The sequence below is a fragment of the Camelus ferus genome, chromosome 17, assembly GCF_009834535.1.
Source record: "Camelus ferus isolate YT-003-E chromosome 17, BCGSAC_Cfer_1.0, whole genome shotgun sequence".
In the NCBI taxonomy this organism is placed as follows: Eukaryota; Metazoa; Chordata; class Mammalia; order Artiodactyla; family Camelidae; genus Camelus; species Camelus ferus.
This window is the reverse complement of record NC_045712.1, coordinates 32,884,528-32,899,432: the sequence shown is the minus strand read 5'-3', so window position 1 is coordinate 32,899,432 and position 14,905 is coordinate 32,884,528. Positions and strand designations below refer to the sequence as shown.

General features: G+C 40.8%; 1 protein-coding gene across 10 annotated transcripts in view; it reads right to left on the bottom strand.

Annotated features, from left to right (window-relative positions):
- Positions 1-14,905, bottom strand: part of GRM7 (glutamate metabotropic receptor 7) — a 769,980-nt gene that overhangs the window by 91,080 nt on the left and 663,995 nt on the right. The window contains exon 9 of one of the 10 annotated variants that reach the window (XM_032458839.1): positions 14,212-14,828. The exons of the other annotated variants lie outside the window; for them this stretch is intronic. Within the exon in view, the coding sequence (XP_032314730.1) occupies positions 14,763-14,828 (66 nt within the window). The 3' untranslated portion in view covers positions 14,212-14,762. Of the gene's footprint in view, positions 1-14,211; positions 14,829-14,905 lie in introns of those variants that run through there. 10 annotated transcript variants of the gene reach the window in all.

Below are 14,905 nucleotides of genomic sequence, written 5' to 3'. Positions count from 1 at the left end.
ATAGTCAGTTACAATGTATCAACTTCAGGTGTACAGCATACTGTCCCAGTCATGCATATTTATACATATTTTTGTTTTCATATTCTTTTTCATTAAAGAGTATTACAAGATATTGAATATGGAGTCTGAGATGTGCAAATGTTAACCACTATATAAAAATAGATAAAAAAGCGAATTTCTTCTGTATAGCACAGGGAACTACATTCAATATCTGGTGAGCACAGGTTTATTCAGAGTCCACAGGGAACTCATGTGGTTAACATTATTTTATGATGCCTTATGTTTCATGGTGGCTATCAGATATTTAGATTCACTGGACTAAGTAAGGGTCTTCTTTCCCAGAAGTAACTTGAGGGTTTTATTTTCCAGACAATGCTCTATGAAACTACTCAACTATCAGCTTTTAACCTGAAAGATTTAATCTGTATGCAAGAAATTCACAATAGCTGTAAAACTTGCCTTTGTGAGAGCACATAGATGCGTGTACCCAAGTTATGTCTTACACCTCCCCTGACCATTTATTTGAAATCCTTAGGGAAACAAAAGGCACATAGAAGCTCTAGCCCTCTTTAAAATTTTCCAAGTTAACTGAGTCCTTGCTACTCAAAATGTGGTCCCAGGACCAAATGTATCAGTACCTCCCAGGAGTCTGCTCTGAATGCAGTTTCTTGGGTACAGATCTATGTTCAGCAAGACCCCTGGGTTCCCCCGGTGCACATCAGTGTCCACAAAGCCCTGAGTTAGATTCCCTGTTAACAGCTCCAACTAACTTTTTGTGGTCATCATTTCCCAATATATACTTAAATTGAGTTGTCACCTTGTACAACTTAAACCGACAAAATGTTATGTCCATTACATCTCAGAGCTGGGGTGGGGGGAGTGCCCAAGACGTGGCTGTTTTACTTTGTAGATTTATAAGAACCCTTAGGTGCAAACCAGCCGGGCAGCAGGAAATAGAAACTGTTGCGGGTGTCTGCGTGCTAGCCTGCCTGGGGAGTGCCAATGCTGTGAATGACAGTTTTTCCTGTCTTGATTTCAAGTAGACATTCTGGGAAAGTGGGAGAGTGTGGGCACATAGAAAATGAGGAAAAAACACAAAAAATATTGTCATACATTTATATACTCTCTATGCACTAAGGATATTAATATGTTACCTTGTATACATATTGCCAATATCTCCCTGTTTTTATTTTAATGTTTATCAAAATCTTCATGTTATGTCTGTAGTCAAGTCATTGGACATTATTATTTCCATATTGCTTCTATTATGTTGAGGACAGTGAGTCTCAGCTTTGGTTACACTGGAATCACCTGGGGAGCCTTGAAAGTACTGATGCTTGGATTCCCGCCCCCTCCCTCCCTCCAGATGTGCTGATTCAGTGTGTCTGGTGTCCTGCATGGGCAGCAGGATGTTCTAGAGCTCCCCAGGTGATTCTGTCGTGCTGCCGGGGTTGAGTACCATTGCCTTAGAAAGTCCTTCCCTGTAGAAAGATCTGATAATATTCACTTACATGTGCTTCTGATTGTTTTGTGGTTTTATTCTGTACCTGTTTCTCTCTGCAGTTCATTTTATGATAATATTTTTGGGCTCAACCCAGGACATATTTGAACTCTTTGAGTAATACTCTCAGTTCTCCTTTTGGTCTGTAATTTCTCTTCTATCTTCTCCTTTTAGTTCCAACACATAATTGGTCTCACAATCAAATTCAAGATGATTTATTACAGCAATAGTAAAGGGTCAGAAAGTAACACCAGAGGAGTAATCAGTTCTGGTCTCAAAGAATTTGAGGCGGAAGCAGGAAGGATTGGGTTTACTGCTTCATTTGCAAATGATCACTTTTGGAAACTTAGCTTTTCATTGACTAAACTGGTTAATAATTAACTTGAGTAAATTACTCTGTTTAGATAGAGTCAACCAGAGTCTTGACAATAAGCACCCAAATGGCCCAGAGACACCTTCCTTCTCTGCATTCCTGAGGGTCTAAAATGCTACTCCTGAACAGCTACTCTGTAATTATGATTCCTCTGCTGATTTTAAGGTGGTTTGTAAAAGGACAAAGGGGCTGTCAGAGGCAGACACATCTCACGGTAGTCACTGTTGTGGCTTCGTTGAGAGTCAGAGGTCATGACATTGCACATACAGTCCTGACCTCAGCCTGGAAACAAAGCGATACTCCCTTTTCCCATAAAAGCACATGACATCACTACAGAAAGCTTTCTAGCCTTTGCAAAATTTCTCTAGTTTTCTGTGCCCCATTAAATTGCCACTCCGTCGTCCTAAGACTTCAGTAGCTTGAGTGCCAGGCTCCAGCTATTGCTATAAATAACACCTCTTCCTCGCTATAGAGTCACTGTCTACAAAGCCTGAAAGGGCAAACGGAATGTATTTTCCTTCTAAATATTTGCTTGACTGGCAGTCAGACTTTGAATTCTTGAACTTCATCACATTCCATTATTTGAGAGCAAGTAGAATTTTTGACATTTTAGTTTGAAGTGTGTGATCCTAAAATCCACAGAATCTAGGGCACGGTAACATATCTCAGGAGTATGGTCACGTCAAAATGCAGAATTTCACTACCCCGCGCGCTGAGCCTCTGCTGTCATTCTCACCGGATGTGATACGGTGCCACAGACACTGCTCTGCCTCCCTCTTCTCATGACGCCCAGCAGACCTGTCACCTCTGTACAGTGTCTGCCCCAGTGGCAAGGAGTTCCACGGGAGGGCCTGCCATCCGGCTCACATTTGATCTTTTCTGCGGAAGTCTTCTGGCGATCCAAGAAAGGAATGAGTCATTTACTCACTTGAATCCCACAAACGTGTAATGTGCCCCCAATACATGCCAAAGCCCCGTGTGGGAACTGTAGCAAACAAGACCAACTCTGCCTATAAAGGGTTACTTGTTAGTGGTGGGACAAAAGATGAAAGAAGGCAAGGGTGTCTTGTAAGATGTGGCAACAAAGTGCCCTACGAGTTCAGAACTGGATACATGCACAATGACAAGACTGAAAAAAGTTAAGTTAAAAGAAAGCAGACACGGAAGAAGTACAAGGGTAGAATTTCATCTGTATGATGTTCAAAGGCATGCGGAACTAATCTGTGATGATTGAGTCAGAAAATGGTTCTTATCTAGAGATGCGTACAAACTGGAAAGGGGCAAAGGGAGCTGTCTGGGTTACGGAAATTCATATCTTGATATGGATGAAGGTTATTCAAGTGTCTACATATGTCAGAATTCACCCCAAAACCACTTAAAACATGAATATTCCACTCTGTTGTGTGTGTACACATATATATATATATGGGGGTGTGTGTGTATGTATGTATACTCTTCATTAATTTTAAAGTAGTGTTGTAGCAGTTTAAAGGCAGTAGAAATGGTAAACTTCCAACGACTTACAAGGTGGAGACATTGAGATGCTCCTTGAAAGCAGAATAGCGTTTAATAAAGCATGTAACAAATGTTTTCTATGGGAAAAATATTTTTCTTCCTTCTATGAGAAGAAAGAAAAAAACAAACTGTAGGGAGTGTTGGCTGAAAGGTTAGAGGCTGAGTGAGCCTTGTGCTCCCAGGGAAGTTGTGAAGCCATATTTGCAATACACTTGTGGGAGATACTGAAGGGCAGTGTGCGGGCTTGCATTTACATCGTCAGGTACATCGGGAGCCATTAAATGTTTGGGGGCAGCAGAGAGATGTGACGGGACCTGTACTTGGGCAAGGTGAGACTGGCCCTGGTGTGGCCCTGGGTGGCGCAGGGAGGAGACTGATAAGAATGAGTGCTGTTAGGAGTCTCTAAACAAAGACTGGTGTTGGACTGACCTAAAGAGAGCTAGAGGAATGGGGAGAAGGAGCAAATCTAATATGCACGGCCCAGGGACTGTCTCTGAGTTGTCTGGGTGAGGGGGTTAGGGGAGATAGAGAGGTCAAAGGGTTGAAGATTGGATGGTAGGAAGTGTCAGCAAATGAGTAAACATGGGAGAAAAAGAGGTCTGAGAGGGAGTGATGGACATCGTGAATTAAGAGAAAAGCCAGGGCAGCCTAGTAAGTACATTTTTAAAAAGTTGATGTGAAGTTGACATGTAACGTTATATTAGTTTCAGATGTCCAGCATAATGATTCGATATTTATTTGCATACATTGTAAAAGGCTCACCACAATAAGTCTAGGTGACATCAGTCACCGTACAGTTACGATTCTTTTTTCTCATGATGAGAACTTTTAAGATTTAACTCTCTTAAGCAACTTTCAGATGTCTAATACAGTATTAGTACCTCCTGAATACATGGTCAACAGTGAGCAAAGATAAGAAACTCAGACTAGAAGATTTTGGGAGATTCTGCCAAATCATTTGCTCTGTAGTCCTCTTGAATTCTTCTAACTTAAAATCCCTGCGACACAAGCAGTCTAGGAAGCAAACGATGGCATCACGTCTATTGTTTCGATGCTGTCATTTTTGAGCTATGCTCCCTCCTGATACCATGGAGACTCAGCTGTAAAACCCCTCAAAGTGATATAAATGTTCCTTCAAAGAGCATCCCCTGAAATGGACTTCCATCTTGATTAGGAAAATAGTCCAAACTCCGTGGTAATGGCCTGACAATCTCAGAAAAAAATGAGACACCCAAACACTGGGCTCATCTTTTACTGGAAAGAAAAGGGGGTTAACTTTCTGGGAGACGTGACTGTATTGAGTGGGGTGTGGGGCAGTAAGAATCAGAAGCATGGGGGGCACCCCATGTCCGGCGTCTTCAAGTTGTGATCTTAGGCAAATCTTGTAGCCTGAGCTTTAGCTTCCTCTTCTGACAAAGATAATGACGTCTACCTTGAGTTCTTTTGAGTATCAGCTCAATTAATTGGTGTCAAAATGCATCAGAAGCCGTAAGTCACTGAGGAAAATCAACTGGGTGCCGTTCCATTTCATACTGACGAAGTCCTCATAGTTTCTGGAGCGTCTGTCTCTCCCACCATTGAACGTGTTCCCAGGACACATCAAAGGCAGGCTACTCTTTGCAAAGATTAAAATGTGGTTCTGGAACTTGACGCTACCTTCCACCAAAAGGGTCTGGGCCCGTTAGAGTGAGGACAGGTGGAAGTCGGTGAGAGAGAAGTGCATGATGCTTGAACTCATCACTGAGTACATTTTTTCTTGGGGGAGGGTGGTTCTTTTTTTTGGTTTGTTATCCTGTGCCTCAGTCCGTTTTGATTTGTCAGAGAGAAGTTACCAAGCTTTGCTCAAGGAGACAGTCAGTAACTGGACACTACAGTGTCTGCAGTGGGCAAACATGGCTTTCAGAGACTCTGAGGTTCATGTCAGGATTGTCAGAGCAGGTTCTGTGACTAAAGAGTGCCGCCAAGGCTCCCCCGGGAGAGTCTGCACAAAATACAGCCTGTCAGTCTGCGCCTTTGAGTTTCACCGCTGATACTGTACGAGCTGTTTGCTGTCACTTCTGCACTGGGTTCACATGCTGCGGTGACAGGTGACAGGGCAACACTGTTGTTCAGGTTGACCACTCCTGTCACCACAGCAAGTGGTCCACCACGAGGAAGTCCCCAGTTAGGAGCATTTGTGTCGGCTGACTTCAAGTCCTGTTTCAAATTCCAGGGTTGCCCCTCGTTACCCACTAGGCAGCGTGCTCCTGGCAAAGCCTCGCCAGAGAGTTTCTGTAACAGTTCTATTTTTGGTTTGGTTTCTTTTAGATCTTGCGAGAAGTTTCATGTCTGACTTTTTTTTAAATTGAACTATATATAGATGACTTACAATATTATTTAAGTTTCAGGTATGCAGCATAGTGCTTCCGCATTTTTGCGTATTGTACCCCATTCGAAGTCGTGGCATGGCCATTTTAACACTGTTAACTCCTCCAATCCAAGAGCGTGAAGTCTTTCCATTTCTTTGTGTCATTTTCAATTTCCTGCAGTATTTCGTTTTCAGAGTATAAATCTTGCCCCTCCTTCGTTCAGTTTAGTCCTAGGTATTTAATTCTTTCGGATGTGATTTTAAATGGGAACTTTTTACTTTCTCATTCTGATAGTTCATTATTAGTGTACTGAAAAGTAACAGGTTTCTGCATGTTAATCTTGAATCTGGCCCCTTTGCTGAACTCATTTATTAGTTCTAGCAGTTTTCTGGTGGGGGCGTTGCGGCTTGCTGTGTGAAAGGCCGTGTCGTCTGCAACTAGTGACACGTTCACTTCTCTCTTTCCAGTCTGGGTGCATTTTCTTTCTTTTCCTAATCTTTGCTGGGGCTGGGACTTCTAATATGTTAAAAAGAAGTGACAGAAGTGGGGGAGTCCTTGTCTTGTTTTTGAATTTAGAGGAGAGGCTTTCACCTTTTTTTTTTTTTACCATTGAGTATCATGTTGGCTGTGTGTTTGTCGTAAATGGCCTTCATTATGTTGAGGTGAACCCTCTATACCAACTTTGATAAGAGTTTTTATCATGACTGGATGTTGAATTTTGTCAAATGCTTTTTATTGTATCTATTGAGATTATCATGTGGTTTCTATCTTTCTACTGTTAATAGTGTATTGTACCAATTTATTTGCAATTTTGAACTCTCCTTGCATTCTTGGGAGAAATCCCACTTGGTCATGGTGTATGATCTTTTTTTTTATTGTTGAATTTGATTTGCTAATATTTTGTTGAGGGTTTTTGTAACTATACTCAGAGATTTGGTCTGTAATTCTCTCTCTCTTTCTCTCTCTCTCATGTCTTTGTCTGGGTTCGGCATCAGGGATATGATGGCTCACAGAATGAGTATGAAAGTGTTCTATCCTCTTCAGTTTTTTGGGGATAGTTTGAGAAAGACAGGTATTACTTCTTTTTTATATGTTTGATGAATTCACATGTGAAGCTATCCACTCCTGTACTTTTGTTTGCTGCAAGGCTTTTTGATTCTTTTAAATAACAAAATCAACCAGTTCATGTGATTGGTTGGTTCAAATTATCTGTGTCATCTTGCTTCTGAGTAGGTTGTCTCAGTAGGTTGTATGTTTCTAGAAATTTGTCCATTTCTTCTACATTGTGCAGTTGGTTGCATATAACTGTTCTTTGTATTCTTACATTTATGTGTGTATGTATTTATTTATTTGCTACTCTGTGGATCCATTGTTATTTCTCCAATTTCATTTCTTACTGTGTTTATTTGGCCTCTTTTTCCTTCTTGGTGAGCCTGGCTAAAGTTTTACCAGTTTTGGGGTTTTTTTTTTTTGAGCAAAGTTTTTTTTTTTTAACATTTTTTATTGATTTATAATCACTTTACAATGTTGTGTCAAATTCCAGTGTTCAGCACAATTTTTCAGTCATTCATGGACATATACACACTCATTGTCACATTTTTTTCTCTGTGAGTTATCACAACATTCTGTGTATATTTCCCTGTGCTATACAGTGTAGTCTATTCTACGATTTTGAAATCCCAGTCTATCCCTTCCCACCCTCCACGCCCCTGGTAACCACAAGTCTGTATTCTCTGTCTGTGAGTCTGTTTCTGTCCTTTATTTATGCTTTGTTTTTGTTTGTTTGTTTGTTTTTGTTTTTGTTTTTTAGATTCCACATATGAGCGATCTCATATGGTATTTTTCTTTCTCTTTCTGGCTTACTTCACTTAGAATGACATTCTCCGGGAGCATCCATGTTGCTGCAAATGGCATTATGTTGTCGGTTTTTATGGCTGAGTAGTATTCCATTGTATAAATATACCACCTCTTCTTTATCCAGTCACCTGTTGATGGACATTTAGGCTGTTTCCATGTTTTGGCTATTGGAAATAGTGCTGCTATGAACACTGGGGTGCAGGTGTCATCCTGAAGTAGATTTCCTTCTGGATACAAGCCCAGGAGTGGGATTCCTGGGTCATATGGTAAGTCTATTCCTAGTCTTTTGAGGAATCTCCACACTGTTTTCCATAGTGGCTGCACCACACTGCATTCCCACCAGCAGTGTAGGAGGGTTCCCCTCTCTCCACAGCCTCTCCAGCATTTGTCATTTGTGGATTTTTGAATGATGGCCATTCTGACTGGTGTGAGGTGATACCTCATTGTAGTTTTGATTTGCATTTCTCTGATAATTAGTGATATTGAGCATTTTTTCATGTGCTTTTTGATCATTTGTATGTCTTCCTTGGAGAATTGCTTGCTTAGGTCTTCTGCCCATTTTTGGATTGGGTTGTTTATTTTTTTCTTATTGAGTCGTATGAGCTGCTTATATATTCTGGAGATCAAGCCTTTGTCGGTTTCATTTGCAAAATTTTTCTCCCATTCTGTAGGTTGTCTTGTTTTATTTCTGGTTTCCTTTGCTGTGCAGAAGCTTGTAAGTTTCGTTAGGTCCCATTTGTTTATTCTTGCTTTTATTTCTTCTAGGAGAAAATTTTTGAAATGTATGTCAGATAATGTTTTGCCTATGTTTTCCTCTAGGAGGTTTATTGTACCTTGTCTTATGTTTAAGTCTTTGATCCATTTTGAGTTGATTTTTGTATATGGTGTAAGACAGTGTTCTAGCTTCATTGTTTTACGTGCTGCTGTCCAGTTTTCCCAACACCATTTGCTGAAGAGACTGTCTTTATTCCATTGTATATTCTTGCCTCCTTTGTCGAAGATTAGTTGACCAAAAGCTTGTGGGTTCATTTCTGGGCTCTCTATTCTGTTCCATTGGTCTATATGTCTGTTTTGGTACCAATACCATGCTGTCTTGATGACTGTAGCTCTATAGTATTGTCTGAAGTCTGGGAGAGTTATTCCTCCAGCCTCTTTCTTTCTCTTCAGTAATGCTTTGGCAATTCCAGGTCTTTGATGGTTCCATATAAATTTTGTTATGATTTGTTCTAGTTCTGTGAAATATGTCCTGGGTAATTGGATAGGGATTGCATTAAATCTGTAGATTGCCTTGGGCAGTGTGACCATTTTAACAATATTGATTCTTCCAATCCAAGAGCATGGGATATCTTTCCATTTTTTAAAGTCTTCTTTAATTTCCTTCCTCAATGGTTTATAGTTTTCTGTGTATAATTCTTTCACCTCCTTGGTTAGATTTATTCCCAGATATTTTATTACTTTGGGTGCTATTTTAAAGGGGATTGTTTCTTTACTTTCTTCTTCTGTTGATTCATCGTTAGTGTAAAGAAATGCAACTGATTTTTGAACGTTAATTTTGTAACCTGCTACCTTGCTGAATTCTTCAATCAGCTCTAGTAGCTTTTGTGTGGACCTTTTAGGGTTTTCTATATATAGTAACATGTCATCAGCATATAATGACACTTTTACCTCTTCTTTTCCAATTTGGATCCCTTTTATTTCTTTCTCTTGCCTGACTGCTGTGGCTAGGACTTCCAGGACTATGTTGAATAGGAGTGGTGATAGTGGGCATCCTTGTCTTGTCCCAGATTTTAGTGGGAAGCTTTTGAGTTTTTCACCGTTGAGTACTATGCTGGCTGTAGGTTTGTCATATATAGCTTTGATTATGTTGAGATATGTTCCCTCTATACCCACTTTGGCGAGAGTTTTTATCATAAATGGGTGTTGAATTTTATCAAATGCTTTTTCTGCATCGATTGAGATGATCATGTGGTTTTTGTCCTTTCTCTTGTTGATGTGATGTATTACACTGATTGATCTGCGTATGTTGAACCAGCCTTGTGTCCCTGGGATGAACCCCACTTGGTCATGATGTATAATCTTTTTTATGTGTTGTTGGATTCTATTTGCTAAAATTTTGGTGAGGATTTTGGCGTCTATGTTCATCAGTGATATTGGCCTATAATTGTCTTTTTTTGTAGTGTCTTTGCCTGGTTTTGGTATCGGTGATGGTGGCTTCACAGAATGAGTTTGGGAGTATTCCCTCCTTTTCAATCGTCTGGAAGAGTTTGAGAAGGACTGGTATGAGTTCTTCTTTGTATGTTTGGTAGAATTCCCCAGTGAAGCTGTCCGGTCCTGGACTTTTATTTCTAGGGAGGTTTTTAATTGCCATTTCTATTTCCTTTCTAGTGATCGGATTGTTCAAGTGTTCAGATTCCTCTTGATTCAGTTTTGGTGGACAGTATGTTTCCAGAAACTTGTCCATCTCCTCTAGGTTATCCAGTTTGGTTCCATATAGTTTTTCATAATATTCTCGTATGATATTCTGTATTTCTATTTTGTTTGTTGCAATTTCTCCATTTTCCTTTCTTATTTTGCTAATTTGTGCTCTCTCTTTTTTCTTCTTTGTGAGTTTGGCCAGAGGTTTGTCGATTTTATTTACTTTTTCAAAAAACCAGCTTTTGGTTTGGTTGATTTTTTCTATGGTCTTGTTAATTTCTACTGTATTTAATTCCTCTCTGATCTTTATTATTTCCTTCCTTCTGCTGCTTTTTGGGGCTTTTTGTTCTTCTTTTTCTAATTCATTCAGGTGGTGGGTTAAATTGTTTATTTGAGATTGTTCTTCTTTTTTGAGGAAGGCCTGTATCGCTATAAACTTCCCTCTTAGCACTGCCTTTGCTGTGTCCCATAGGTTTTGAGTGGTTGTGCTTTCATTATCATTTGTCTCAAGGTATTTTGTAATTTCAACTTTGATTTCCTCATTGATCCATTGTTTTTTCAATAACATATTGTTTAATCTCCATGCTTTCCTTTTTTTCTCCTTTGTTTCTCTGTTGTTGATTTCCAGTTTCATGGCATTGTGGTCAGTAAAGATGCTTGAGATAATTTCTATCTTCTTAAAATTGTTGAGGTTTCTTTTGTGCCCAAGTACATGATCGATCCTGGAAAATGTTCCATGTGCACTTGAAAAGAATGTATATCCTATTTTTGGGGGGTGCAATGCTCTGAAAATATCCACCAAATCTAGTTTTTCTATTGTAGTATTTAATTTCTCTGTTGCCTTGTTTATTTTCTGTCTGGAAGATCTGTCTAGTGATGTTAATGCAGTGTTAAAATCTCCAACTATGATTGTATTCCCATCAATATCCCCCTTTATCTCTGTTAGTAATTCTTGTATGTACTTAGGTGCTCCTATATTGGGTGCATATATATTAACGAGTGTAATATCCTCATCTTGTATCACTCCTTTAATCATTATAAAATGTCCTTCTTTATCTTTCTTTATGGCCTTTGTTTTAAAGTCTATTTTGTCTGAAATCAGTACTGCAACACCTGCTTTTTTGGCTTTTCCATTTGCATGGAATATCCTTTTCCATCCTTTCACTCTCAATCTATATGTGTCCTTCTCCCTAAAGTGGGTCTCTTGTATGCAGCATATTGAAGGTTCTTGCTTTATTATCCAGTCTGCCACTCTGTGTCTTTTGACTGGAGCATTTAGTCCATTAACATTTACAGTAATTAATGATAGATGTGTGTTTATTGCCATTTTGAACTTATCTTTGCAGTTGAATTGGTATATCCTCTTTGTTCCTTTCTTCTTCCTTTTGTGGTTTGGTAATTTCCCTTTGTATTATCATGGATTTTATTTAATTTTTGTGACTCCCTTGTAAACTTTTGGCTTGTGGTTACCATTTTTTGTAAATCTATTAGCCCATTACTATAACTGTTTTTATTAAACTGATAGTAACATGATCTCAAACCCATCCTACTGTTAAAAAATTTGTTTAAAAGAAAGAAAAAAATATATTCTATATTTCCCTGCCTCCTTCTCCCACTCTCAGTGATTTGTATGTCTTCTTTTATAATTTCGTGTTTACTTTATTTGTAATTCATGAGTTACCACCTTTCCAGTTGTGAGTTTCTCATTGCTGTAGCATCCTGCTTCTTTTCTATTTAGAATAGACCTTTCAATATTTCTTTTAGCATCGGTTTAGTTTTGCTAAACTCCTGCAGCTTTTTCTTGTCTGTGAAACTCTTTATTTCTCCTTCTATCCTAAAGGATAGCCTTGCTGGGTAAAGTATCCTAGGCTGCATCTTTTTTTCATTCAGGGCTTTGAATATATCTTGCCACTCCCTTCTGGCCTGTAGTGTTTGTGTAGAGAAGTCAGCTGAGAGCCTTATGGGGGTTCCCTTGTAACTTACTCTTTGCTTTTCTCTTGCTGCCTTTAGAATCATTTCTTTATCCTTGACTCTGGCCATCTTGATTATGATATGTCTTGGTGTGGGTCTATTTGGGTTCTTCCTGTTTGGGACCCTCTGAGCTTCCTGTACTTGGATATCTGATTCCTTCTTTAAGTTTGGGAAGTTTTCAGTCATGATTTCTTCAAAAACCTTTTCAATCCCCTTTGATCTTTCTTCTCCTTCTGGGACCCCTATTATGCGAAGATTGGGACGCTTTATATTATCCCATAGGTCCCTTATGCTATTTTCATTATTTTTTATTTGCTTCTCTTGTAGTTCTTCTGAATGGGTGCTTTCTATTGCCCTGTCTTCTAGATCACTAATTCGTTCCTCTGCATTATCTAGTCGGCTTTGCACAGCTATTAGATCATTCCTCATCTCTGTCAATGAGTTTACCCATTCTACTTGGCTCTTCTTTATAGCTTCAGTTTCATTTTTGACATATTTTATATCTCTAAACACTATCTCTTTTAATTCCGTCAGCAATTTGATCACTCCTTTTTTGAAATCTTGATCTAGTAGGCTATCGATATCTATTTCATTGATCTTTCTTTCAGGGCGTTTCTCTTGTTCTTTTAATTGGGAAAGGTTTTTCTGCTTCTTCATCTTGCTCATACCTCTCTGGCACTGTGGTTTATGGAGTATCAGTTGTCTGTTTTGGTCCTTAATGAGCTTATCCAATGCCTATGTAGGAATAAGACTTAGAGAAAAAAGAAAAGAGAGAGAGAGAAAGAATTTTAAAAGAAGGGAGAAAGAAGGTTTGAAAACAGTGTATAATGAATAATAGAAGAGTGAGTTGAAGCAGACTATTAATCGGGTTGAGACGTCCTTTTAAAACCTTTAAAAAAAAAAAGGAGGGGGGAAGATGAATAGATGTATTTGAAACCTGTGTCTAATCAATAACAGGACATCAAAACCCAAGAGAAATAGAAATGAATTAAGAAGTAAAAATTAAGAGGGTAGTAGAAAATAGAATAGGTAAAAACAGATGATTTAAAAAAAAAGGGGGGGGTGTTGTCGGTGTTCTCCTGGAGTCTGTGTGCTTTTAATGTGAAGTCTTTCTGTCTTCATCCTGTTTTGGAAGCTCAGCTTGCTGTTTTCAGAGGCCCTCCGTTGGCGCCCTCTTCTGTGCTGCTCCCAGCACCTGTGGGCAAGCAGATCGCGCCTCCTCCTAACACTGGGTCAGGTGCAGCTCTCTGCTGTGGGCGGGCGGGTCGCTGCCCCTCCGGATGCCGCACTCAGATGTTGCAGACTGGCCGGTTAGGAGGGCGGGTCGTGCCCCCTCCCAGCACCTCGGTCAGGGGCTGTGTTCCTGCCCGAAAGGCAGGGGGCCGCTCTCGCTCTACCTGCGCCGCCTGTAGCTCCGCTCTCTGTGCGGCTGCGCGCTCCGCCCTGGTCGGCGCTCCGCAGGTGGGCTCGGGGAAGACCAAGGGACAGCCCTGTCCCTGCTCCGAGCCAAAACCCAGCTCCTTGTTTGTCTTTGTGGAGCAAGTTCTATGAGGGACCAGGATGGAAGGATCCTGTCTGCCCCGGGCTGCAGGCCAGTCTCAGTCTGGCCTTTGCGGCTGCTAAGCCCTTCGGTGCGGATGCAGGTTTCGCCTCCGCCCCCGCCTGAGTGCTCAGCGCGGAGGATATGGTGGCTGTGCCTGAGCCCCGCCTCTCTTCCCCCGAAAACTTTCTGTGGGTTTTCAGAGATGGGGGTGTGCACCCTTCCCCCGAGAGCACATCAACCTTGCTGTTCTATGGAGGGCCCAGGTTGTTCTGCCCTGTGCACCCACAGCCACGGCGCGCAGCCCCTTGCGTTCCCCCGGCGCTGCCTCCGTGCAGCCACTTCCGTCCTCCGCCCGGCTTGGGCAGCCTGGCCCTGCCCGCCGCTGCCGGCCCCGCGTCTCAGGCTGGGTGTCGGGGGGACGCTCTGTGCCCATTTAACTTAGTTCTGTTAGTCAAGGGCTGCTCTGTACAGATCCGAGCCTCGGAGGCTCCCCCTCCGTCCCGCTGGCCTCTCAGTGGGAGAGGGGACACCCAGCGAGCGAGCGCCAGTCCTCCTTTGCCGCTCCCTCCCCGCGGGACCCGTCCCGCGCTGCTTTGCCTTTTGTTCTTTCTTTTTTCCTTTTCTCCTACCAGATTTTTGGCGTCTTTATCTTTTGAAGAGGGCGATGTTCTGTCGGAGTTCCACAGGTGCTCTGGTTGGCTGAGTGGGTCTGTGGATGTGGGTCTTGGTGCATTTGTGGGAGAGAGTGAGCTACGAGCGCCCTTCTACTCCGCCATCTTCCTCATTCCTCAAGTTTTATCAGTTTTACTTATCTTTTCAAAACACCAGCTCTTGGTTTCATTGATCATTTCTATTGTCTTTTTAATGTTTATTTTATTTATTTCCTCTCTCATCTTTATAATTTCCTTCTACTGACTTTGCAGTTAGTTTGTTGTTATTCTTCTAATTCCTTTAGGTGGTAGGTTAGGTTATTTGGGACTTTTCTTCTTTCTTGAGGAAGGGCTGTATTGTGGTAAACTCTCCTTTTAAAACTTTAGCTGCATTCCACAGATTTTGGAGTGTTGTGTTTCCATTTCTTCTCGAGGTATTTTCTGATTTCCTTTTTGATTTCTTCCTTGACCCGTTAGTTTTTTAGCAGCATGTTGTTTCGTCTTATATTTGTTCTGTTCCCATTTTTATTTCTGTAATTGATTTCTAGTTTCATACTATTATGGGTGGAAAAATGCTTCATTTCTGTTCTCAAATTTGTTGAGACTTGTTTTGTGGCCTGGCACGTGATCTGTTCTGGATAGTGTTCCATGTGCGCTAGAAAAGAATGTATAATTTAGTTTTTGGACTGACTGATTTCCTTTTAATAGTATGTGGTGCCTGCACTGCATAAC